The sequence below is a fragment of the Protopterus annectens genome, chromosome 9.part0, assembly GCF_019279795.1.
Source record: "Protopterus annectens isolate FY-2018-M chromosome 9.part0, PAN1.0, whole genome shotgun sequence".
Classification (NCBI taxonomy): Eukaryota; Metazoa; Chordata; order Ceratodontiformes; family Protopteridae; genus Protopterus; species Protopterus annectens.
The window spans coordinates 1,071,967,897-1,071,992,692 of record NC_056743.1 but is presented as its reverse complement, the minus strand read 5'-3'; the positions used below and the strand labels follow the sequence as shown (position 1 = coordinate 1,071,992,692).

At 44.5% G+C, this 24,796-nt stretch overlaps 1 protein-coding gene across 1 annotated transcript in view; it reads right to left on the bottom strand.

The window, feature by feature from the left end:
* Nucleotides 1–24,796, bottom strand: part of PFDN5 (prefoldin subunit 5) — a 479,917-nt gene that overhangs the window by 133,577 nt on the left and 321,544 nt on the right. Inside the window, exon 5 of the mRNA XM_044083893.1 lies at nt 22,079–22,184. Within this exon, the coding sequence (XP_043939828.1) occupies nt 22,079–22,184 (106 nt within the window). The remainder of the gene's footprint in view (nt 1–22,078; nt 22,185–24,796) is intronic.

Genomic DNA, 24,796 nt, shown 5'->3' with positions numbered 1-24,796 from the left:
CACACCACCACCTTCAACAACAGAGGGAAGGAGGGTAATGGACTGCAGCAATGTGGATCTTGAACATCTACATTTATGGTAGGTACAAAACTGTACTATGTTCTTCATCTCACATTGCTGCAGTCCTTACATATGGGTAGAATCCCAAAGCAGAGGTAAGGGAGGATGGCAAAACTATAAAGCATTAGGAGCTGCCAAAATGCCCTGTAAAATTGCAGTGGCAAATCCAGCCCTAGATTTAGAGTAAAGTGGAAGGTGGTAATGCTTAGAGAAAGTATGCACTGAACTCCAAGTAGCTGCTTCCAAAATATCTTTAGTAGCCACCCCTTAAAAAGCTGTAGAAGTGGCAGTAGCCCTAGTGGAATGAGGCCTAATCCCAGCTGGAATCTCCTTACCATGATGGGAATAACAGAAAGCAATACAAAACCAATCCACTTAGAAATAGTTTGTTTTGAAACAGGTTTGCCCTGAGAACCCAAAGCAAAAGAAACAAACAACTGCTGAGACTGCCTGAACCCTTTAGTTCTGCTCAAATAATATCACAACTGTCTGTGTATATCCAAAGTGTGCAAAATCCTTTCCCCTTTATTTTGGGGGTTTGCATAAAAAGTAGGCAAATGAATAGTGTGGTTTAAAGCCACACTAGAAACCACTTTAGGCATAAAAGAAGGGTTAGTACGCAAAGACACCCTATCCTTGTGGAAAATTAAGAAAGGCTCAACTGCCATAAGGGCCTGTAATTCAGAAACCCTTCTCGCAGAGGTAATGGCCAACAAAAAAGCAGTCTTCCATGATAAATATTTCAACTCTGCAGATGCTGCAGGCTCAAAAGGTTGTAGAGTGAGTTTCTCCAACACAAAATTGAGATCCCAAGCAGGAGTAGGAGCTCTACGTGGGGGTCTTATATTCTATGCCCCTCTAAGGAATTGCTTAAACAAAGGCTGAGAAAATAATGGTGGGTCACAGTCATAGTGAGCAGAAATTGCTGCAGCATGAACCTTTATAGAGGAGAAGGACAAACCTTTGTCCAATAACTCAGTAAGGTATTGAAGCGCCAACACTTAAATTAGGTTTAGAAACATCAAAGTCCTTTGCTGTACTCCAAAATAAAAATCTCCTCCATTTATCTGCGTAAACTTTCCTTGTACTAGGCCTTCTGGCCTCCAAAATAACATTCAAAACTTGTTGTGGAAGCTGAGACCCTCCAGGGTTTAAAACAGAATATGCCAGGCTGTCAGATGTAGAGAATGAAGTTTGACATTGAGTAAATGACTGTTCTCCTGAGACAGCAGGTGAGGAATCAAGGCAAAGGCCATGGAGGTTCCCACCAGACTTCTCAGTAATGGGTACCAGTGCTGTCGAGGCCAATCTGGAGCTATTAAAATCATGTTTGGCTTGTCCTGTCTGACCTTCAGGAGTACCTTTGGGAGGAGAGGCAGAGGTGGAAAGGCATACACGTGAAGATTGCTCCAATTGAATGAGAGAGCATCCACTTTCCAAGCTGTGGGATGAAACCTTTTGTGCAAAACTTTGGCAGCTGGTACTTTAGTGGAGAAGCGAACAGATCTATGTCTGGAGTTCCCCATAACACTGTCAATCTCTGAAATACATGAGGATCCAATTTCCACTCGTGGGGATCCATAATTTGTCTGCTCAACACATCTGCTAAGGAGTTCTGTGCTCCTGGCAGAAACCTTGCCTGAAGATTTAGCTGTAAACTGAGAGCAGTCTCCCACAAAATCATTGCTTGTCTGCATAGAGGATAAGAATGTTCCCCTTGCTTGTTGATGTACCACATGACAGTTGTGTTGTCTGTTTGAATCAACACCTGCCCTGGAAGAAGTAAATCCTTGAAAGCTATCAATGCAAATTGGACTGCTAACATCTCCTTCAAGTTGATATGTAGATGTTGAAGTCTGGCAGGCCACGTGTCTTGTACCCATTTTCCATTTAGATGAGCTCCCAAGCTTTGTCTGAGGCATCTGTCGTTAAAATCTGACTCGCCTCTGGCCGGGTCACAGAGAGTCCCTTGTTTAGGTGACATTCCTGAGCCCACCACAAAAATTCCTTTTGAATGCAAGGTATTATCTGAATGACAGTGTCCAAATCTTGGCAGTGCTGTGTCCATACATTCTTGAGATACCATTGTAGCTTCCTCATATGCAGTTTGGCATTGGGAAGTACCAGAATACAAGATGCCATGAACCCCAAGGCTTGAAGGACTGTCCTTGCAGTCAGCCTGGACTGACGAGACAATTGGTGGAAGTAAAGAGAAAGATTCTTTTGTTTGTCCGGGGTCAAAAGGCCATCTGGGATGCTGTATTCAGTCTCACACCCAGAAAGCACATGTCCTGAGAGGGTACTAGACTGGACTTTATTTCGTTCACAGAATATCCCAGGCATCTTAACACTGCCATCACATACTGTAAATGATGAAGAAGTTCGTCCTTTTCTTGTGCCAGAATCAGGCAATCGTCCAAATAAGGATAGATTTGTATTCCTCTTAGCCTGAAGAAAGCTACCACTGGAGCCAGAACCTTCGTGAACACTCTGGGCAGTAGATAAGCCAAAGGGCAATGCAGAGAACTGATAATGTGAAGTCCCAGCCCGAAAACGCAGATACTTCCTGCAACTGGGCCTGATAGGAACATGAACGTAAGCCTCCTTGAGATCCAGAGTCACCATCCAGTGATCTTTGCCCAGCAGAGGTAAAAGCTGTTGTAACGTCAACATTTTGAACTTGGGAATGTCCAGATATGTGTTGAGGATAGATAAATCCAAAATTGGTCTCCACGTGTTTCCTTTCTTTGGTACTAGAAACAGGCGAGAATAAAATCCTAGGCCCACTTCTGGCAGAGGGACCGGTTGTATGGCCCCTATTTGAAGTAGTAGAGAAATTTGTTTGTGAGCCTCTAGTCTTTGCTGAGGAGGAACGTCCGGCATGCCTTTGAAAGGAGGCAAGGTATGGAAATAAAACTAGTAACCTTGGTGAATGATATCCAATACCCATTTGTCTTGGGTAATCAACATCCAATTTTCCTTGAAGAGTGCTAACCTTCCTCCCAAAGGTGCTGCCAGGCAAGAAGGATCTGGCAGCTGAAAAGTAGGTCATTGGGCCTGTTTACGAAAGGACTGGCCCCTGCCCTCACCAAGATTGTGCAGGTGAACTTCCTGTTCTAGGTCTGAAAGAACTCTGAGCTCTGCCCCTACCACGTCTAGATCTACCCCTAGACTGAGAATCATAAGAAGGATACGTCCACCCCTTAGCAGGCCAATTCCTACTAAACTTGGAGGCTGAACTTGCAAAAATCTTTAACAGCCTGCATAGACTTAGCCTTGTCTTCCATTTTCTTCAAGACTGACTCCACAGGTGAACCAAACAACACATCAGACTGCAAAGGAGCATCCAAAATCCTTTTCTTAACATGGTCAGATAAATTCTGATCCTTCAGCCAGGCATGCCTCACGAAGAACTGAGCCAGTGGCAGCCACCCTAGACGAGGCCTGCACAGCATCAAAACCACACTGTAATGAATGCTTACCCACCTGTTCAGAGACATGCACCAAATCTTGTAATTCTTTACACTCAATGCCTTCCGCCAGAGCATCCACCTTAGACTTCAATTGAGAAAGAAGAAAGTTTTGATATTTCAACATATGAAACTGGCAATTCAAAGCCCTCATAGCTAAGGTAGAAGATGTATAGACCTTCTTTCCCCATCTATCCAAAGCTCTGGCTTCTTTATCTAGAGGAACCGGATTTTTACAACAGAGGCCTTGACACCCTTAGGTCCCTGACTAATAGTTTCTGGGTCCGCCCTAGGACTCTTATAAAGATATCTATGAGCCTCAGGCACCCTGTAATACCTATCCGGTTTAACAGGAGCAGGAGGCAGAGAATCAGGATTAAGTGAAGCCTCTGCAAACACATCTTCCACAACATCCAGAACGGGGTATAGCCAAGGGCCTATGCTGGGGTAACAGCAAAATTCCCTAAGCCTTTTCCGAGAATCAGAGAAGTCCTGACCTTCCCACTTAAAATGTTCCCTCATAGAATGAAGTGTCTCTGAAAAAGAAAAATCCTCTGGAGGAGAAGCAGAAGGAGTGGAATCATCTGCATCAGAATCAGAATAAGGAGAGTACTCCTGCAAGTCTTCAGCTGAAGACTCTGAAACATCCAAGCCTGCTCAAAACTTCCCAACTCTGGCTCCACCCTAGGCCTCTTATCAGGAGGGGGCAAAGAACCTCTAATCAGAGTAATCAAATCTTCTGCCATTTTAAGCATGTGCTTCTTAGGCACAGACCCTGCTGAACTAGGAGTGACACCAACAGAAGCTAAAACTGACCTGCCTCTGGGAGAAGCCTTGGAAACAGAAGGAGAAGGCCTAACCACCCTAGGAAGGGAGGGGAGTACAGTAACTTGAGAAGCCCCTTCAGCCTGACCTGCCTCCTGAGAGACCACCTTCTGCAAAATCAAAGTCTCTCCCTGAGACTCCAGAGAAGTCTCCGTCGGAACCACCGGTTCCACTGAAGCCTCTGAAGAACCGGCGTCCGGAACGGACGACTCATCTTGCCTGGGTTTAACTGTTTTGTCTTTGCGCTTCTTCGCAGAAGCGGGCGCCGGAGAATCCGACGGCATATTATAATTGCACTGCTTCCCAAAGACCAGCCTAGCACAATCTAACCTTCGCTTAATAGTGCGTTTATTGAACCTAGCACAAAAGCGACACCCAACAACGTTGTGCTCAGGCCTCAAACAAGGAATACACAAAGAATGATAATCCCTATGCGGTATCTGTTTCCCACAAGAAATACAGTTATTCACTTTTTCTGACATCCGGTAAAACACTGAGGCAAGAAAAAAAAAACTAAATATTCCCCAACGGGGTACTTAGCCAACTTGGATTCGGTCTGAAACTCCGAATTCGAAAAATTTCAGAACGCCGAACGGCACTTGCAACGCTGCTTCTGCATCGGACCATGCGGCAAAAAAGACTGAGGAAATGACGTCGGTCATGCGCTTTTGTACCCTGACGTCCTGATGTCAGTTGTAAGCGCCTTGACCGACGTCAGCCTAATACTTTGGTATTCGGGCCGACCGAGGACAGCGGACTACCCATATGTAAGGACTGCAGCAATGTGAGATGAAGAACATCTAGTTTCTTTTTGAGCAACTAGGCAACTGGGAAGTTTCAGAGGTAGCTTTATAGGGAAAACGTCAGTTCTAACTGCCTGCAACAACACAGGGCATGACTACAATCCTGCGTGATGAGCAGCATCTCACAAACATGCAAAATTTCTAGAAGCAGAAAAACCTAACTAAACAGACTACTTAGTCCTATGGAAAATGAAACAATCTCACTTAAAGTCTTCCTGTGCGAGTCACAGCTCAAAAAGACCATGTTACCATCTACTGCGCTAGAAAAGCAGTTTCACATCTTCTTAATGTAAAACCACAATAGAACTGTCTAAAATGAACATTAATAGAACAATTCAAACAACTAGCTAGAAACACACACTTTTAAAATGACTACAATGCCAAGAAAGTACAGTTGTGTACACTTACCATAAATGTAGATGTTCGAGTGTATTCACTGTTGCAGTCATTACACTTGGGTTATCCTGCAGGCAGGCTACCCTCAGTCGGCCTGAATTTCAAAGTCTAGGTCCGGCGTCGGTTGCTGTCGCCTCTTCCCTGATGTCAGTGCGCCAGGGGTATAAAAGATGCAGCAGACGCCATTTTCTTCAGTTTTTTTTGCCCCAGATGTCAGGTGCCCCCAAAAGGGTAGGCTAAAAATATGCCAATAAAACATGCATGCACCAAAATATATTATACCTTCATCTACAAGCAAATACACCACATAGGTTGTATAGGTTAGAGAAGAGCAGGTAAGTTCCAGCAAAGATATGGGGGATGGTGGGTGGATAACCTGGACTGCAACAGTGAATACACTCGAACATCTACATTTATGGTAAGTGTACACAACTGTACTATGTTCTTCGTGTCTTACTGTTGCAGTCATTACACTTGGGTTGAATCTCAAAGCTATGGTTGGGAGGCTGGAGCTAAATAGCATTAGGAGCGGCTATGAGGCCCTGCAGAACTGCAGTGGCAAAGCCTGCCCTGGATTTAGAGTAGAGTGGTAAATGATAGTGCTTTGTAAAGGTGTGCACTGAACTCCAGGTAGCAGCCTCTAAAATGTCTTTGGTTGGTACTCCCCTGAGGAAGGCTGCTGCTCTGGTTGAATGTGGCCTAATGCCCTTAGGCACTGGCTTGCCATGTTGTGAATAGCAGAAACGAATGCAGTGGCCTATCCACTTTGAAATAGTCTGCTTTGAGATAGCCTTTCCTTGTGATCCTGCAGCATATGTCACTAGTAGTTTCTCTCTCTTCCTGAAAGCTTTGGTTCTGTTCAAGTAGAAGTGTAGCTGTCTGTGCATGTCCAAAGAATGCAGAATTCTCTCCCCCTTATTCTGTGGGTTTGGATAAAAAGTAGGCAGATGAATAGTTTGGTTAAGCGCCACACTGGACATTACCTTAGGCATAAATGTCGGGCTTGTCCTCAGAGAAACCCTGTCTGCATAAAAAATGATAAAGGGTTCCACAGCCATGAGTGCCTGTAGCTCTGAGACTCATCTTGCAGAGGTTATTGCTAGGAGCAGAGCTGTTTTACAAGATTAAAAACTTTATATCAGATGTAGCGGCTGGCTCAAAAGGAGGCAGGGTGAGTTTTTCCAAGACATAATTGGAGGTCCCATGCAGGTATTGGTGATCTCCTTGGAGGCTTTAAGTTTTTGGCTCCTCTGAGGTACTGCCTTAACAAGGGATGAGAAAAGATTGGTGGCTCTGTACTGTAATGAGCCAAAATGGCAGAGGCATGAATTTTAATAGATGAAAAAGATAGGCCTTTATCCAGCATCTCAGTTAAGTATTGCAAAATCTGAGGAATATTTGGTACAGCTGTGTCAATTCCTTGTGCCCGATTCCAAGCACAGAATCTCTTCCATTTTCCAGCGTAAGATTTTCTGGTACTAGGCCTTCTGGCCTCCAAAATGACATCCATCACAGCTTTAGTGAGAGGCGCATTTTGAATGACTACATTATCCGCCATGCTGCCAGATTTAAGGTCTTTAGTTGGCTGTGCAGGATCTGACTGTTTTGTTGAGATAGTACATGTGGTATTTGAGGCAAGGTCCAAGCCGGGCATGGAGACAAGTTCCTTAGGATTGGATACCAGTACTGGTGGGGCCAGTCTGGGGCAATCAATATCATCTTTGGCTTCTCTTGTCTGACCTTTAGGAGTACCTTGGGAAGGACAGGCAGTGGAGGAAAGGCATATACTGCTAAGCTTTTCCAGCTGAAAGATAGTGCGTCCACTTTCCATGCTTGTCTGTGATAAGTCCTTGTGCAGAATCTTTTTATTTGGTAGTTGTGGGGAGAGGCAAATAGATCTATATCCGGGCATCCCCATTTCCTTGTTATCATGCTGAAGACTTGTGGATCCAATTTCCACTCGTGGGGATCCATGAGGTTTCTGCTTAGTTCATCTGCCAGAGTATTTATCTTTCCTGGCAGAAATAGTGCCTGCAGATGTACTTGGTAAGTCAATGCTGTGTCCCACAAAGTCATGGCTAGTCTGCAAAGCGGGTAAGAATGAGTGCCTCCCTGCTTGTTTATATACCACACGACCGTGGTGTTCTCTGTCTTTATCAGCAGTTGTCCCAGATGAAGTAGGTCCTTGAAGGCTGTCAGGGCATTCTAAACAGCTAGCATCTCTTTTTGATTGATATGTAGATGCATTTGGTTTGCGGACCATGTGCCCTGAATATATCTTCCTGCCATGTGGGCCCCCCAGGCATAATCTGATGCATCTGTTGTTAATGTCTGCCTGGCTGGGAGTAAGGGGAACGGCTGTCCCTTGTTCTGGTGACAAGCCTTCGCCCACCATCGAAACTCCTGTTGTAGGCAGGGAAAGAGGGTAATTATTTTTTCCAGGCTGTGGCAATGTTGAGTCCAAACACTTTTTAGGTACCACTGAAGTTTCCTCATATGCAGTCTCGCATATGGAATTAGTAAAATGCAGGATGCCACGAAGCCCAAAGCTTGCATAATGTTTCTTGCAGATAACTGGGCCTTTGTTGCCAACAGGTTGAAATAGGTAGTCAGTTGCCTTTGTTTGTCTGGCGTGAGATAAGCCATCTGGGCAGTTGTATTTAAGCTTGCACCCAAGAATATTACCTCTTGAGAGGGTACAAGTTTTGATTTCTTTTCGTTGACTGTGTACCCTAGGCCTGTTAGAAATCTCTTTACAAACACCAGATGCTGTAGTAGAATGTCCTTGTTCTCTGCTTGAATGAGGCAGTCGTCCAAGTAAGGACATATTTGTATTCCTCTTTGTCTGCAGAATGCAATTACTGGTGCCAGGCACTTTGTGAGACCCTGGGCGCAGTAGATAAGCCAAAGGGCAGTGCAGAGAATTGGTAGTGCATTGAGCCAGTTTGAATCTGAGGTATCTTCTGCATGTTTGTCTGACTGGGACATGCAGGTATGCCTCTTTTAGGTCTAAAGTCACAAGCCAAACCTTTTTGCCCAGCATGGGCAGAAGTTGCTGTATAATCAACATTTTGAATTTTGGTACATCCAGATATGTGTTTAGAATAGATAGGTCCAGTACTGGTCTCCAGGGCTTGTCCTTTCTTGGTACCAAGAACAGTCTTGAATAAAATCCTTGTCCCTACTCTTGCTCTGGTACTTGTTGAATGGCCCTCATGTCCATGAGGGATGAGACTTGCTTTTGTGCCTCTGCCCATCGATGTTTTGGCAGGTCTGGCCAACCGTTTCTCCTTGGCAGGGTATGGAAGTCAAACTTGTAGCCTTGTGACACTATGTCTAGGACCCATTTGTCTTGGGTTATTATGTGCCAATTTTGTGAAAAAAGTGCTAGTTTTCCCCCTAAAGGTGCTGCCAGAAGATAAGTGCTTGGTGCAGGCAGGGGGAAGAGATTGGGACGGTTTCCTGTATGGCTGTGATTTGTCTTCTCCAATTTTGGAGGGAGAAGCACCCCATTGTTTAGACCTGTACGAACCTTGGGGCTGGGATCTGCCTCTTGGGCGTCTGTATCTGCCCCTTTGTGGTCTCTCTGACATTGGAAAGGACCAGTTCTTTGTAGGCCAGTGTCTGCTAAATCTTGGAGGCTGTACCTGTAAGAAATCTTTAACCGTTTGCATAGATTTAGCTTTGTACTCCATTTTCTTTAACACCTCTTCTGCTTTAACACCAAACAAGGTATCATGCTGTAATGGAGCATCTAATAATTTTGTTTTGACATGATCAGGCAGATTTTGTTCCTTTAACCAAGCATGCCTCCTAATGACACTACCCGTAACAGCGGCCCTGCAGGAGGCCTCCAGAGAATCAAAAACCACATTGCAAAGTATGCTTTCCAACTTGTTCAGCTGCATGCAATAAATCCTGCATTTCTTTGTTTTCTGCACATTCAGAATTTATCAACATTTTCTGTTTATAGGTTCATAGGTTCATACTAGGCTATCTGCCCTGGGGCAATTATAAGCCTAGCCCGATTCTGTATGGCTTACGCCACCCCTTGATTTGAGTATACTGTGCCCTTTTTAAAGTTTAGTTTACTGTGCCTTTGTCTAATAGTGACACGGGAGTAATCCCTGGGACAAACCTACGATCCCCCATCCACCTATCGAGATTCTTCTTGAAGAGATTCAGTGAGGTGCTCTGCCTCAAATGAACTGGAATTCTATTCCAGAGCGAAGGGAGCCTCTGGGTTATGAACCTGTCCCTCCAGCAAGTTCTATTTATTTCTGTGCTGAGGTTCAAGTCCCTCGAGCATGTGGCTCTAAGGGATTTAGATTTACTGAGGTGGAGCATGTCCATTAATTCTGGATTTGACATAGCTTTGTATGTCAGGCATAGATCGCCTCGAAGTAGGCGGTATGCAGCTGAGTAGAGCTGGAGTTTTTTTAACCGAGCAGCATATGGCATCTGTTTGAGACCCTTGATCCTCTTGGTGAGATACTTTTGGGGTCTTTCTAATTGCTGCAGGTGTCAGGTAAGGTACATCCCAAAAGGGGCATTGTATTCTATGATGGGCCTGATGAGGGATGAATAACACGATTACCTCTCTTGATCTAGATGTGAAACCCTTCATGATGAGGTGGGCTATGTAGAAGGTCTTTCTAACCACTTTGGCAATGTGGTTTTCAAAGGATAGATTGCTATCAACTTGGGTCCCCAGGTCCCTAATAACTTTCTCTGTACTTAATAGGTTTCCGCCTATGTGGTAATTTGTGGGCACATTGTTTTTGCCAAAGGGTATGACTATACATTTTTTGGCATTTAGCTTTAAACCATGGCGCTGGCACCAGTTATCTGTCTCTGTGAGACCTTTTTGAAGGATGTTTGTGTCAGCTGGAGAGTTGATTATGGCGCCCAGTTTGCAGTCGTCTGCGAACTCGGTGAACCATAGTCCTCCCATGTTTGCCTGTACCTCGGAAAAGTATATACAGAACAAGAGTAGTCCCAGGACAGAACCCTGTGGGACGCCACTTGTGACCGGTTTCGAGTCTGACATGGCTCCAGCAACTCTCACTCAGTGGGTTCTGTCTTTGAGCCAGTTTGCGACCCATCTTGTGACATAGGGGTTTATGTTTAAGCTGGATAGCTTATCTATGATGCCCGAGTGGGGTATTGTGTCAAATGCCTTTGCAAGGTCCAGATAGGCTGTGTGGACTACCTTCCCTTCATCTATGGCTTTGGTGACTGTTTCGAAGAGGTCAACCAGGTTCAAAAGGCAGGATCTGCCCTTGACAAAGCCGAACTGGGTAGGATCTAGTGTCTGTAGGTCCCCAATGTCTTTGTTTATGAGCTCCATGATGATCCTCTCCATAGCCTTGCAGACTAAGCTAGTCAGGCTTATGGGGCGATAGTTTCCAGGGTCTGTAGAGGCTCCACCTTTGTGGAGTGAGACCACTGTTGCTGTACGCCATTCTGTGGGCACATATCCTGTAGTGAGGCTGAGATTGTATAGCTGTTTTATTTGAGGGATTAGTTCCTCTTGGAGTTCATGTAGGATGCAACCTGGGACCCCATCTGGTCCCATGGAAGCAGTGTTTTTTGCTTTGGAGAGAGCAGCCTTCACCTGAGCATCAGAGATGTTTGGGAGGCAGCCCTCTGCCGGGATAGATACTTGCTCTTTGGGGGAGAAGTTTGCACTGAACCTGTCTGCCAGGATATTGGCGATGTCTGTGGGTTCAGTGTATTTTTTGTCGTTTAGAATCAACTCAGAACAAGTCTGGGAGTTGCATCCCAGGTTTCTAACATAACTGAAAAAAGCCTTATTGATTGTCTTTGGTGTCCTGTGCAATTTTTCTCTCGAAGCTGGCCTTGGAGGATTTTATGAGGGATTGTAATTTTTTGCTAGTACTGATCAGAGATGCCTTCCCTATTAGGGATTTTGCTCTATCATGTAGTAGCTTCCCCCTTCTGTTGTACAGTTTATTTATGGCAAGGGTCCACCAGACTGGACGCCTGCCTTTGGATGACTGGGTCTTGGTTTTGTTTGGGATAGCATGATCCATGCATTCCTGGAGATGTCCGTAGAATGCGTTTATATAGGATTCTGCAGTTTGGGCCGTAGTTTCCACTGGCCCTGGGGCCTTGAAGGATTCCACTTCGGTTTTGAGAAGTGAGAAGTTTGCTTTTGAGAAGTTTTTCACTGTGGTTTTCTGGGCTGGGGGTGGGGTCGGGATGTGGACATCCAGTGAAATTAATTTATGGTCTGATCTTACCAATGAGGGATATACTTCTGGTGTGGAGCATAGAGTCCCCATGTTGATAATGATCAGGTCTAGTATGTTGTCCCCTCTTGTGGGAGTGGTGACTAGTTGTTCCATAGCATTTGAGTTTATAATTTCCAGGAACCTTTGGGCTAAGGTGCTGGGGCTTGAGTAGTGCTCCCAGTCAATGTTTGGGTAGTTGAAGTCGCCCAATATAATGGTGTTCGGAGAGATCTTCATATTCTCCAATGTTTTCAGGAAAGCCGAGTGGGATTCCTGACTTTGAGAGGGTGGTCTGTAGGATGCTATAAACTGAAAAGTAGTCTTGCCCACTGTTAGTTGCACATGGATGGTCTCCGATACTTCATGCAATGCCACTAACCTAGAGGTGTGGATATCCTTGATAAATATGGAAACTCCCCCTCCTTCTGTGGTTCGGTCCGGGTTTTGGGGCCGAAAAGCATGATATGAGGTATAGCCTGGTAGTGCTGGGGTGCTCTCTGGAACCTTGAACCAGGTTTCTGTCACTGCACAGATATCGATGTTCTCCATACTGAGGAGAGCTTGATGCGTGCATCTTGAGGTTAACACTTATCGCGTTTAGATGCAATACCCTCAGTTTCATGTACCTTGTACTGTCTATATGGCTGGTTTTGACATTTGAGCCTTGCCTAAAAAAGGCACTATGGGGGTGGCAAGAGCCTTTGTCAATATCCAAAAGCCCAGTGGTGACAGGTGCAAGCCGTCCCTAGCGAAGCAACGTGGCTTGTCGAGCATGTCATCCCAGGCTGACAGACACTGGATCCCCTGTGAATGACACCAAAATTTTAGCCAATTGTTAAAATCGATCATTTTGTCTTTGTACTGTGGCATCATTCTAGGTAAGGGTAAGATGCTGCTCAAGGTCAGGGTCATACCAGCCTGGGCTACATGATCAGAGAGCTCCTCTATGTCTCTTTTCATGTAGTCCAGGGAGGTACGTTTCAGGTCATTCACACCAGCATGTACAATGACTAAGTCATATTTGTATTTGCTTTGGAGTGACCTGAGTGCTTGCGTTATGTGGCGGATCCTAGCACCCGACAGGCAGCTCACCGTGACCTTCTCTTTATTCAGCCTGGTGAGCGGGACGTCAGTGTGTCTGACAATAGAGTCACCTATTACAAGAGTATCAGGTGTGTTATTCAGCCTTAAGGGCTGTGGCTGCTTGGCACACTGACTTTGTGGGTTATGTGTTGTGTGTGTTTTGTTTTGAGGTAGCGTTTGCTTGGATGTCTGCTTTGGAGGTCTCTGTTGCTTAGGTAGATTTTTATTTAGAGCCTCCGAGTATGTTTTTGTGTATTTATGTGTTTGGTTCGCTGATGTGGTGGGACTATGTGATACTGGAAATGCATTGTGTGAGGTTACCTTCTCCTCCTGACTGGTTACACCAGTTTTGAGATGAGAGAGCTCAGCCTCCAGTTTGGCTAAATAGTTGCATCTCTCACATATATTTGAACCTGTTTGGAGGAGGAGAGGGTTGTCCATGTACATGAGACAGTTGTAACATTGCCTCACAATTCCCAGATTCACCAGCTGGACTGGAGAGGAAACCACTGACTGACCTTTGGACATGCTAGAGTAATATAGGGAAACTGAATTTAATACGGACCAGTAGAGGACAGGGTAATCGTAGAGAGTATAAGAGTAAGTAGTGCTTATGGTTTAATAGTGCTAACTTGTAGGATTACTTAATTGGACCAGTGAAGGGCCTTAGAATGAGAATATGGTGTTTAAATTGAGAGATAGAGCAGTTCTAAGGGAAAAAGTGAAGAGCAGACTTTGTGGTGCCAGGAATAGTTTAAACCCAATTTGGCAGCGCTGCCCGCTGTTGCGCTATGCACAAAAACGCGCAAAAGGTGGTTTTAAGAGAGGAAGATTAAGGAGTTTTGGAATTGACCCAAAATGGCCAATAAAACTACAGTTTCAAGTCAGTAACCACTCCCACAGGGGCAGGCAGGCTGCTCAATGTTTTTCACTGCCACTGATCAACAGAGAGACTTCCCTTTAGCCCAAGCAAGAAATGGCCTCAAAGAAACTTACAAACAGTTCAAGAACAGCAAGCCTGTAACTGAACTTTTTTAAATCTCAGAAAAGTGGGAAAAAAGCAAGATTTTTTTTTTGTTTGTTTTTTCAGAGACAAGTATCAACAAGTTATAACAGTGCAGTAAATGACCCCACACAAGAGTGCTAGGCCAAAGACAGATAAAATGCAAGTTTTGAGAAAAAAACGATTTTAAAAATAAGTGCAAACAGGAAATTCAGTAAACAGCTCTAGGCTGTGCTCTAAATACAGTTACTAATGCAGAAATCAAGTTTAACAAGCCAGAAAATGCTCAAAATAGGCGGCTATGCAGAAAAACTTAGCAAATAAACAGAGGAAAAATACTTAAAATCTCAAAAGTGGCTCCTTTCTTCTCTCAGCGTTTTCTCCTCTTGGTGGGTGCTTCACCAACAGCCAACAAGCCTGAAAAGACGCCAAAACCATAATATATTGCTGATATTTGAGCATATGAAACTGACGATATTTGTGCATATGAAACTGACAATTTACCGTTATAGCCAAGGTAGCAGAAGTGTAAATCTTTTTTCCCCATCTGTCCAATCCCCTAGAATCCCTATCAGAGGGGGTAGGGTTTTTTTTTTTTTTTTTTTTTTACAGTGGAAGCTTTGACACCTTTGGGACCCTGAGAGATGGTTTCTGGGTCAGCAGCAGGGTTCTTGAAAAGGAATTTATGAGAGTCAGGAACCCTGCAGTACCTGTCCGGCTTAACAGGAGCTGGAGGTAAGGAGTCAGGGGTCAGACTGGACTGTGAAAATACATCTACAATGTCTAACAGGTGGAATAGCTAGGGGCCTGTGTTTTGGTAGTAAAAGGAAGTCTCTGAGCCTTTTCTTAGATTCTGAAAAATCTTGGCTCTCCCAGTGGAAATGCTCCCTCATGGTATGCAAAGTTTCCCCAAAAGAGTAATACTCAGGAAGAGAGGCTGAAGGGATAGATTCTTCAGCATCAGAATCCTCATAGCGAGGAAGAAAGTATTCCTGATCAGAAGAGGAATCAGATGAAATGGAAACCTGATCTGAAGATTCATATTCTGTCTCTTGCCTAGGCCTTTTATCAGGAGGGGGATGGGAACCCCTGATCAAAGTAATTAAGGCTTCGTCCACTTTGAGCATCTGTTTTTTGGGCATGGAGGCCTGTCCATGAGGCTGTTGTACTTGTTTCTTTGTCTTTAAAGATGCTTTAGTCTTTGCCTTTGAAGCTGAAGTTGTTTTAATGTATAATTGAGTAGGACTGAAAACACCCTCGGAAGCCGATGCCTGCTCAGCAGCTCTGGACCCATCTGAAGGAATAGTCTCCAAAGATCCAATACCTTGAGCATCCAGCGGACTAGTCGACTCCAAGTGGGAGTCGGTAGCGGCCTGTGGGTCTAAAGTAGCGGGTGTCAGGGGATGCGAAGGCGCCTCACGGAGAACCGGCGAACCGAAGACTGGCTTAGGAGAAGCCTCATCGTCGGTTTTGGACCTCGGATGCCTGTCCTTTTCTTTGCGTTTCTTGTGAATTCCAGTAGTCGGATGGCTATCCGACGATATCGCATAATTAAATCTTCTGCCAAAATACTGTAATGCAAAATCGTACCGACGCTAAATAGTGCGTGGGTTAAATCTAGCACAAAACTGACAACTAGCAACGTTGTGGTCAGGGCCTAGGCAAGGAATACAGTAAAAATGAAAGTCCTTATGAGGTATTTGCTTCCCACAAGAAATACAATTATTAACTTTTTCTGACATCGGTCTGGAGCAAGAAAAAGTTTCCCCAATGGGGTACTTAACTTTTAACGAAGACTTCGGATCTGAAATTCGAACACGAAAATCTCAGGAGTCGGATGACCGGCACTTGCAAACTGCTTTTGCTTCGGGCACCGTGCGGCAAGAAAGACTGAAGACAATGGAGTCGGCTGCATTTTTTATACCCCTGGTGCACTGACGTCAGGGAAGAAGTGACAGCAATCGACGCCGGACCTAGACTTTGGAATTCAGGCAGACTGAGGGTAGCCTGCCAGCAGGATAACCCAAGTGTAATGACTGCAACAGTGAAACACGAAGAACATCAGCAACAAGGACAGTAAAAAATTAATGGCACTTTACAATGCCAAAAAGCAAAATGTACAATAAATAATTAAAAAATGCAGCAGCAGCCCCAATACAGGCATGACTGCACCCCACACTATGAAAACTTTCAAATCACTTGTGTCCCCAAATCAATCTCCAAAGTCATAAGTACTTTCTGAGGCATCAAATGATATACTGATAAAGATGTGGCAAAACAGAAATGTGGGAACTGCCAAAGTAACAATTCAAACCTAGAAAGAACACACAGCAGTTGTAGTAAAGGCATAAAACGTAGAATAAGCAAGTACAGAAAAGTACAGTTGTGTACACTTACCATAAATGTAGATGTTCGAATGTATTCCCTGTTGCAGTCATCACATTTGGAGGTCATCCCAGGGTAACCCTCGGCCGGCCTGAATACCAGAGACTTAGTATTTTTGCGTTGGTTGCTGTTGCTTGAGGACTGACATCAGGTCATCAGTGGTATAAAGGAAGGCATCAGACACCATTACATCAGTTTTTTCTTGCCCTAACCTGTCAGGAGCCCCCAAAGTAAGAGGCCAGGCTCTGGTGGTAGAACCCCACCAGTGGAAAATAAATACCAATATGTCCCTTGTAAGGAAAGGAGAACAACAAGGAAAGAGAAAGTGGGATGGAGGGAGGGTAACCAGGACTGCAACAGTGAATACACTCGAACATCTATATTTATGGTAAGTGTACACAACTGTACAATGTTCTTTGTGTTTCACTGATGCAGTCATCACATTTGGGTAGATTCCCAAAGCTGAGGAAATGTGTGGAGGCAGTCCAGGAAGCTAGGGGATGGCTAGCATGCCCTGCAATACTGCAGAGGCAACCCCTGCCCTGGATTTGGAGAAAAAGCAGCAGGTGGTAATGCTTGGTAAAAGTATGAACAGATGTCCAGGTGGCAGCCTCCAGGATGTCCCTGGTGGGGACTCCTCTGAGGAAAGCTGCAGAGGTGGAGGCTGCTCTGTTGGACTGCGTCCTGACCTCCTTGGGGGGAGGCTTGCCATGTTGTTTGTAGCAGAAATGGATGCAGTGTGCTATCCATTTGGAAATGGTTTGCTTGGAGATTGCTTTGCCTTCTGCCCCTGAAGCACAGCTAACCAGCAATTGATCAGACTTTCTGAAGGGTTTAGTCCTGTCCAGATAGTACCTGAGCTGTCTGTGCACATCTAGAGAGTGCAGAACCCTTTCCACCTTGTTTTGTGGATTAAGAAAGAAGGTGGGTAAATGGATGGATTGGTGGAGAGCCACACTGGACACTACCTTGGGCATGAAGGATGGATTAGTTCTGAGGGATACCCTGTCTGCATGGAAGATGAAGGGTTCCACACCCATAATTGCTTGCAGCTCACAGACTCTTCTGGCTGAAGTGATAGCCAGAAGGAAGGTAGTCTTCCATGAGAGAAATTTTAGCTCTGCAGAAGAAGCTGGTTTGAAAGGGGAAGGGCGAGCTTTTCCAAGATGACGTTAAGGTCCCAAACTGGTGCTGGTGCCCTTCTGGGGGGCCACAAGTTGCTAGCCCCTCTGAGGAACTGTTTAATCAGAGGGTGTGAAAAAAAGAGGCTGCTATGTGGGAAAAATAGCAGATGCATGAATTTTTATAGAGGAGAAAGAGACCACTGTGATGTAGGTCAGCTACGTAATCCAGGATGAGAGGGATGGAGGGCTGTGACGTATTGGCCCCCTTAGCCTGGATCCAGGTGCAGAACCTTTTCCATTTATCTGCATAAGACTTTCTGGTGCTAGGACATCTGGCCTTTCAGATAACATCCAGAGCCTGTTTACTGAGCATGCAGATTGGTCAGGGTTTAGGGTATAAGTCAAGCCGCCAAATTGAGCGTCTGCAATTGGGAGTGCATGAATTCCCCTTCTCTCTGGGTTAGGATGTTTGGAATCTGAGGAAGATTCCATGGAGGCAGTGGGGACAGGCTGAGCAGCAAGGGGTACTAGTGCTGTCTGGGCCAGTCTGGAGCTATGGGAATGGTCCTTGGTTTTTCCTCCCTTATTTTGAGCAGTACCCTGGGAATGAGGTAGGGGAGGAAAAAAATAGACAGAGAGGTTTACCAAGGGGAAGAACAGGGCATCCACTTTCCAAGCCATGCAGTGATGCTGCCTGGTGCAGAATTTGCTGAGCTGATGGTTGGTGTGGGAGGCAAAGAGGTTGACCTCCGGGGTTCCCCATTTCTGAGTTATTAGGAAGAAGGTGTTTCTTTTGAGCTGCCACTTGTGGAGGTCAAAGAGCTTTCTGCTTAATTGGTCTGCCAGGGAGATGAGGAGAGCCTGGCAGCTATTGTGCTAACAGGTGTATTTGCATGAGGAGGCTGTGAACCAAAGGGTCATGGCCAGCCTGCACAGTGGGTAGGAGTGAGTCCCTCCCTGCTTGTTGATGTACCACATCACAGTGGTGCTGTGTTTTGATCAGGAGAACCCCTGGAGAAAGAAGGGGTTTGAAAGCTATCAAGGCTTGCTGCACAGCCATCATCTCTTTTTGATTGATGTGCAGGGGGAGTTGCTGGGGGTTTCATTGGCCCTGTATGCACCTGCCGTCCAGGTGTGCACCCCAAACGTAGTCATGCGTCTGTGGTGAGGGTCTGGGCAGTTGGGTGTGGGGAGAAGGGCAGGCCCTTGTTGGGGGAGCAGGCTGTTGCCCACCAAAGAAATTCCCTCCTCAAGCAAGGAATAATAAGCAGAAGAGTTTGCAGATCTTGAGAGTGTTGACACCAAAGGCTTTTTTGGTACCACTGAAGTTTCCTCACATGCAGTCTGGCATATCGAACAAGGGAGGAGAATGCAAGAGGCCACGAACCTCAGGGCTTTCGGGATTTACCTTCCAGAAAGCTGAGGCCTGGTGGCCAGTTGAGAAAAGTAAGCTGATAGGAAAATTTGTTTCTCTGATGTAAGGCATGCCATCTGGGATGCTGTGTCCAGATTGCTCCCAGGAAGATTATCCTTTTGTTGGGTACCGGATTGGATTTCTTTTTGTTGATTGTGTACCCTAGGAAGGTTAGTAGGTCCTTTACAAAGTCCAGGTCTTTGAGCAGCTTTTCCTGGCTGCATACCTGAATAAGGCAGTCGTCTAAGTAGGGGTAAATTTGAATATTTCTTTTTCTGCAAAAGGCAATGGCCAGAGGTAGGCATTTTGTGAAAACTCTGGGAGCAGCAGATAAGCCAAAGGGAAGCAGAGAGAACTGAAAGTGTTGAGATCCTGCCCTGAAGCGGAGAAATTTTCTGCAGCACTCACTGATAGGAATGTGGAGGCAGGCCTCTTTTAGGTCCAGGGTGGCTAGCCAAGCGTCCTTAGCGGGCATGGGTAGCACCTGCTGGAGGGTGAGCATTTTGAATTTTGGGATCACCAGGAAGGTGTTTAGAATGGATAGATCGAGGATGGGGCGCCAGGTGCCCTCTTTTCTGGGCACCAGTAAAATGTGGAATAGAAGCCTTGGCCTATCTGCTCTGCAGGAACGTGCTCTACTGCCCCATAGGAGAGCAGGGAATGGATTTGCTTTTGAGCCTCTGCCCACTGATTTGGTGGTAAATCTGGGAACAGTTTTAGGGTTGGAAGGAGAATTTGTACCCGAGACACAATGTTCAGAACCCATTGGTCCTTAGTAATGGTGACCCAGGTGCTTGACTGAAAGGAGAGTTTTCCTCCTAGGGGTATGTGAAGGTGGGCAGAGGTAAGGTCGGTCGGGAGGGAGTCATTGTGATTTCTTACCATAAGAGGGTGGCTTAGAACTCCCTGGTTTTGAATTGGAGGTGGCCCACTGCTTAGATCTCAGCGACCCCTGGGGCTGCTGTCTGGGGGGGTCTGTTTCCACATGGCCTAGGCTAGCCCTGTCTACTCGGAGCAAGAAAGGACCAGTGCTTGGAGGGAAAATGCCTACAGAACCTAGGCTGCTGGAGCTGTAAGAAATCTTTAACAGTCTGCATAGATTTTGCTTTTTCTTCATTTTTTTTAAGACCTCTTCTGCTTTAGTACCAAATAAGTTATCTTTGTGCAAGGGTGCATCTAACAATTTTGATATGACATGGTCTGGCAGGGGTTGTTCCTTAAGTCATGCATGTCTTCTAATGACAGATCCGTTGACTGTTGCCCTGCAAGAAGATTTTAGGGCATCAAAACAACAGTGCAAAGTGTGTTTAGTTATTTGACCAGCAGAATGCATTAAGTCCTGTAAATCTTTAGATTCTGCCAATGCAAGAAAGGGGGAAATTTTTTGTTTTAGGAGTTCCAAAGTATGTTGCTGATACTTAAGCATATGGAACTGACAATTTAGTGCCCTGGTAACAAGAGTAGCAGAGGTGTATACTTTTTTACCCCATCTGTCCAGTGCTCAGGAATCCCTGTCTGAGGGGGTGGGATTCTTAGCTGAGATTGCTTTAATCCCTTTAGGCCCTTGAGTGACCTCAGGGTCAGCTGTTGGATTTTTAAAAAGATATTTGTAAGAGTCAGGGACTCTGTAGTACCCGTCTGGTTTTCTGGGAGCAGGAGGGAGGACGTCTGGAGTCAAGCTGGATTCAAGGAAGACATCATCCACCACATTAGGACTGGGGGGATGGCTAAGGGCCTGTATTGTGGAAGGTCCCGGAACTCTCCGAGTCTCTTTTTAGACTGTGGGTAGTCTTGACTCTCCTACTGGAAATGCTCCCTTAAGGTATGCAAGGTTTCCCCAAAGGAAAAATCCTCTGGGGGAGAGGCTGAAGGAATGGATTCCTCTGGATCAAAATCCTCATATGTGGAGAGGGGCTGCATGTCTTCATAGTCAGATGCATCGGATTCATCTGACTCTTGTTCAGACAAAACTACTGGAGACAGATCACTTTTCCTTTTTGAGGGAGTGGCTTGGCTTCACCTAATCAGCATGATAAGGTCTTCTGCCATTTTAAGCATTTGAGACTGAGGAAGCGAGCAGGCACCTGAGAATGGGTAGTCAGTTTCTTGGGTGTGGTTCGACCCCTAGGCCTAAGGAACTCATTGTTTGAAAGAAGGGAAGCCATGAAAGAAGGAGTCTGTTTATGTCGGGATTTGGTGTTGCGAAGGATTTCCTCGGAAGCCGGTGCCTGCACAGCAACTCCGGACACATCAAAGGTAGAGACGACCACAGGATCCTTATACGAAAAAGAGTTCTGCGGCACACCGGACTCCGAAAGGGTCTCAGTAGTGGCCTGCAAACTGAAGCGGCCATCAGGGGTTGTGAAAGCACCTCACTGAGTTCCAGAGGACCGATGACCAGATTAATGGAAGCGTCATCGGAAGGTTTGGTCCTGTGCAGTCTGTCTCTGTCTTTATCTTTACGTTTTTTCAGAAGATCTTCTGTTGGATGGCGTACCGAAGCTATATTGGAATTAGAGGACTGTAAACAGAAATATCTAGCTACAATAAGGGCCCAATGACGAATACTTCTGGCATTAAACAAAGCACAGAAGCGATGAGGGACGTCGTGGTTTGGGCCTAGACAAGTGACGCAGTAAGAGTGGAAGTCCTGGTGTAGTATTTGCTTTCCACAGGCGAGACAATTAACTTTTTCTGACATCGGTTAGTGCAAGAAAAAGAATCCCCAATGGGATATTTAGCTTTCAAAGACTTCAACTTCAATTCAGGAATGAAACTCAGGTAGCAGCCAACTGGTATCCGTGCAAACTGCTTCTGGCTCCACAGCAAGCAAGACTGATGTAATGGCGTCGGATGCCTTCCTTTATACCACTGACTACCTGAAGTCAGTCGTCAAGTGACAGCAACAGACACAGAAATACTAAGTCTCTGGTATTCAGGCCGGTCAAGGGCTACACTGGCAGGGATAACCCCCAAATGTGATGAGTGCAACAGTGAAACATGAACAACATCCTAAAGAACAGGACTGTGGGATAGTACGGCAGGACATGAGGTTAAATAAAATGAAAAAAGGAATTAAGGTCTCAATGGAAATAAAGTTTCTAGAAATACTGCCATCAAGCATGTGCTTAGCATTAAGCTGAAAACAGTTAATATGCACCAATGACCTGCCCAGCATAATAACGACATGTAGGCACCATAACTACTTACCAGTTAGCAAGGTACAACATTGTGATAGATTTTGCATCAGACTCTCACCTTGTTTCATGGCATGCTTCTCTTGTAATGCTGGCTGGATTTTCTCAATCTGTTTAGTCAAAAATTCAGTTTTTCTTTTGAAGAAATCTTTAGCATCTGTCACATTCTAAATAAAAAGCAAACAGGTCATGAGCATCACCTCAAAGCAAACTATGCTGTACAATTACCCATCTTAAGCAGGGGATAGCAACAACATACAGAAATAGCAATTTCTTACTACTGATTAGCATAGCCATAATGCTTCTTCACTTAGTTTAACTAAGCAGTCTTACTCCTACCCAGATACATAATTGTGATATAATTAGTCAACTACATACATTACTTCAAGTCTGGCTTGACCTGACTTAGGCCAGATTCAGCAGTGACATATCAGATTACAATAAATCTATTATTTATGAAAATGTGCAATGCTTGATATGGACTACACTACAGATCACACTACACAAGCCAGGCCTCAACTTACAGTTGTAGCCAGCCAAAAGTACAACCAGATCCCTTACTCATTTCTGATCTGCTACAAAAAAAAGGGGGGGGGGTTGCTTACTTACTGCAAGAGAATGAAATATTTGGAAATTTAGTAACTGGAAATGTAATAATAAAAAGCAAGCATGTCAAAAATCCTTATTTCTGATATTACTGAAAGAATTTCTAGATGTAATTCTGTAAAACATCAACTGTAGGTAAGAACAGTGCTTTTTTAAGTAACTCCACATGTGGCAATGTCACAGCACTGTAGCAAAAGACTGAAGTTCAAGAATCTGACAAGTCTCTAGCCAAAGTAGTAAAGGAATAAGAACCAAACACTTTGTTAAAAAACGGTAATCAGCTTGAAAGACCAACATTAGGCTATATTATCAAAACCTAACAACAGAAATGTTCACTTCTGAATTTTATTTAAAAAAAAGTATGCTGAAATGGATGCATGGACTGCTTCCATCTCAGTAATTATAAACAGAACAGCTCCTTTCTAGAGGCCAGAAAAATGGTTTGGTAAAACTACTTCAACTTGTGTTTTCTTAGTTTACTTACATTTTTTCTGAAGCTTTCTTGGAAGGTTTTCTCCCCAGAACTCCAATGGAAGGAGGAACTACCCAAGCTAGTAATTTCCTTAACAAGGATAAATAAACAGTGCAATGGGCTCAGGCAACATAAAGTAGAAAAGGCTGTTGCCAAACTTAGGAGACTATAACAAGAAAAATAATCACAGATCCTGCAGAGGTACTAGAGATTTTATTAATTTTATTAAAAAATTGTATAAAGAAGAGAAATGTGGAAATCAAGAAAGAACACAAAAGGAAATATTTATGGAAGACTATTATGTCAAGTTTAGAGGTACAGGAGGCTCAACAATTAACAGTTAATATAGGAGGACAGGGTATAAATGGCAACATATAATAAAATCTGCAGGAAAGTCTCCAGGAATAGATGGTATTCCTGTGTAAGTCTGAAAGGTAGGAGTGAATAAAGTGAAAGATCTGGAAGGTCTTAACAGTATTTTAAAAGGAGGGAAAAACCAACATACTGGAGAAAGCTATGGTGTCTATAATACCTAAAGACAGTAAACACCCATCACACCCAGCTTCATACAGGCCCATTTCAATTTTAAGCCATGATTATAAAGTGTTTATGTCTACAATTGCTAAAAGAATGGCAAAGGTGTTGCCAAAACTGATAGACACAGACAGTGTGATTTTATGGAGGCGAGGCAAACAAGTGACAACATTAACAAAACGATGATCCAGAGGGAAGCAGAATTTAAGAAAATACTTTTGGTGGGTCTTGATGCAGAGAACACATTTGACAGAATAAGCTGGGACTTTATGAAAAGGATAATGGAAGTACTTGCATTCTCTTGAATAAGGTTAATTAGGAGGATGTATGAGGGATCAGAGGAAAGAATTAGGAGGGAGGAGTCCCCTCCAATAACTTTTGTTTAAACAAAGGAAACAGGCAAGGGTGTCCTCTTTCCCCTTTATTTGCTTTATATTTAGAGCCATTGGCAAGGAAAGTAAGGGACTCAGAAATTCAGGGATATAATTGGTATGCATGGCAATCAAGAACGGTTTACCTTTAAAACCTTGAATCACACTTATGCGAGTGGTCATATCCTTGCATCGTAAAAACGAAACTGGAAAAAGCGACAATTGCTAATGTTCGAAAAGCAGCAAATCGAACAGCCGATTCGCTGTTTTTCGAACATGAATATCTACAACAAACGTATATGCCGTGTAATGCAGGGGGGCAAACTCCCCTGCACCCCCCCTTCTTTATTATTCTAACTCTGAGATCGCACTATAGCGGGGAATGGAACCATTTCCAACTCCCCACTATAGTGCGCTCTGCCCCTAAATTTCGAATGTGCAATGAGCGACTCACTGTGCATTCGCTCATTGCACATTCGAACAGTCTTCCGTTCGAAGTTTTCAGAACTTGAAAACTGTCTTTCGAACATTTGACGGTCGCCCGTGTGCAATACGCACATGTCAAGGTAAACCTCAAGAACAGTTGGCTTTATTTGTAGATATTTTGTATCTGACAAAAACAGAAAAAGGGCATCTCAGTGTTGTGGAACCTTTTGAGACAGTTTCAGGTCTTTTTGGGTTATACAATTAATGAAGATAAAACAAAGACTACAGCTGCAAATTATGTATTCACACAAACTAGTTCGGCAATACCCATACATATGGGGACCCAATTAAATTAAGTATTTAGTATGGA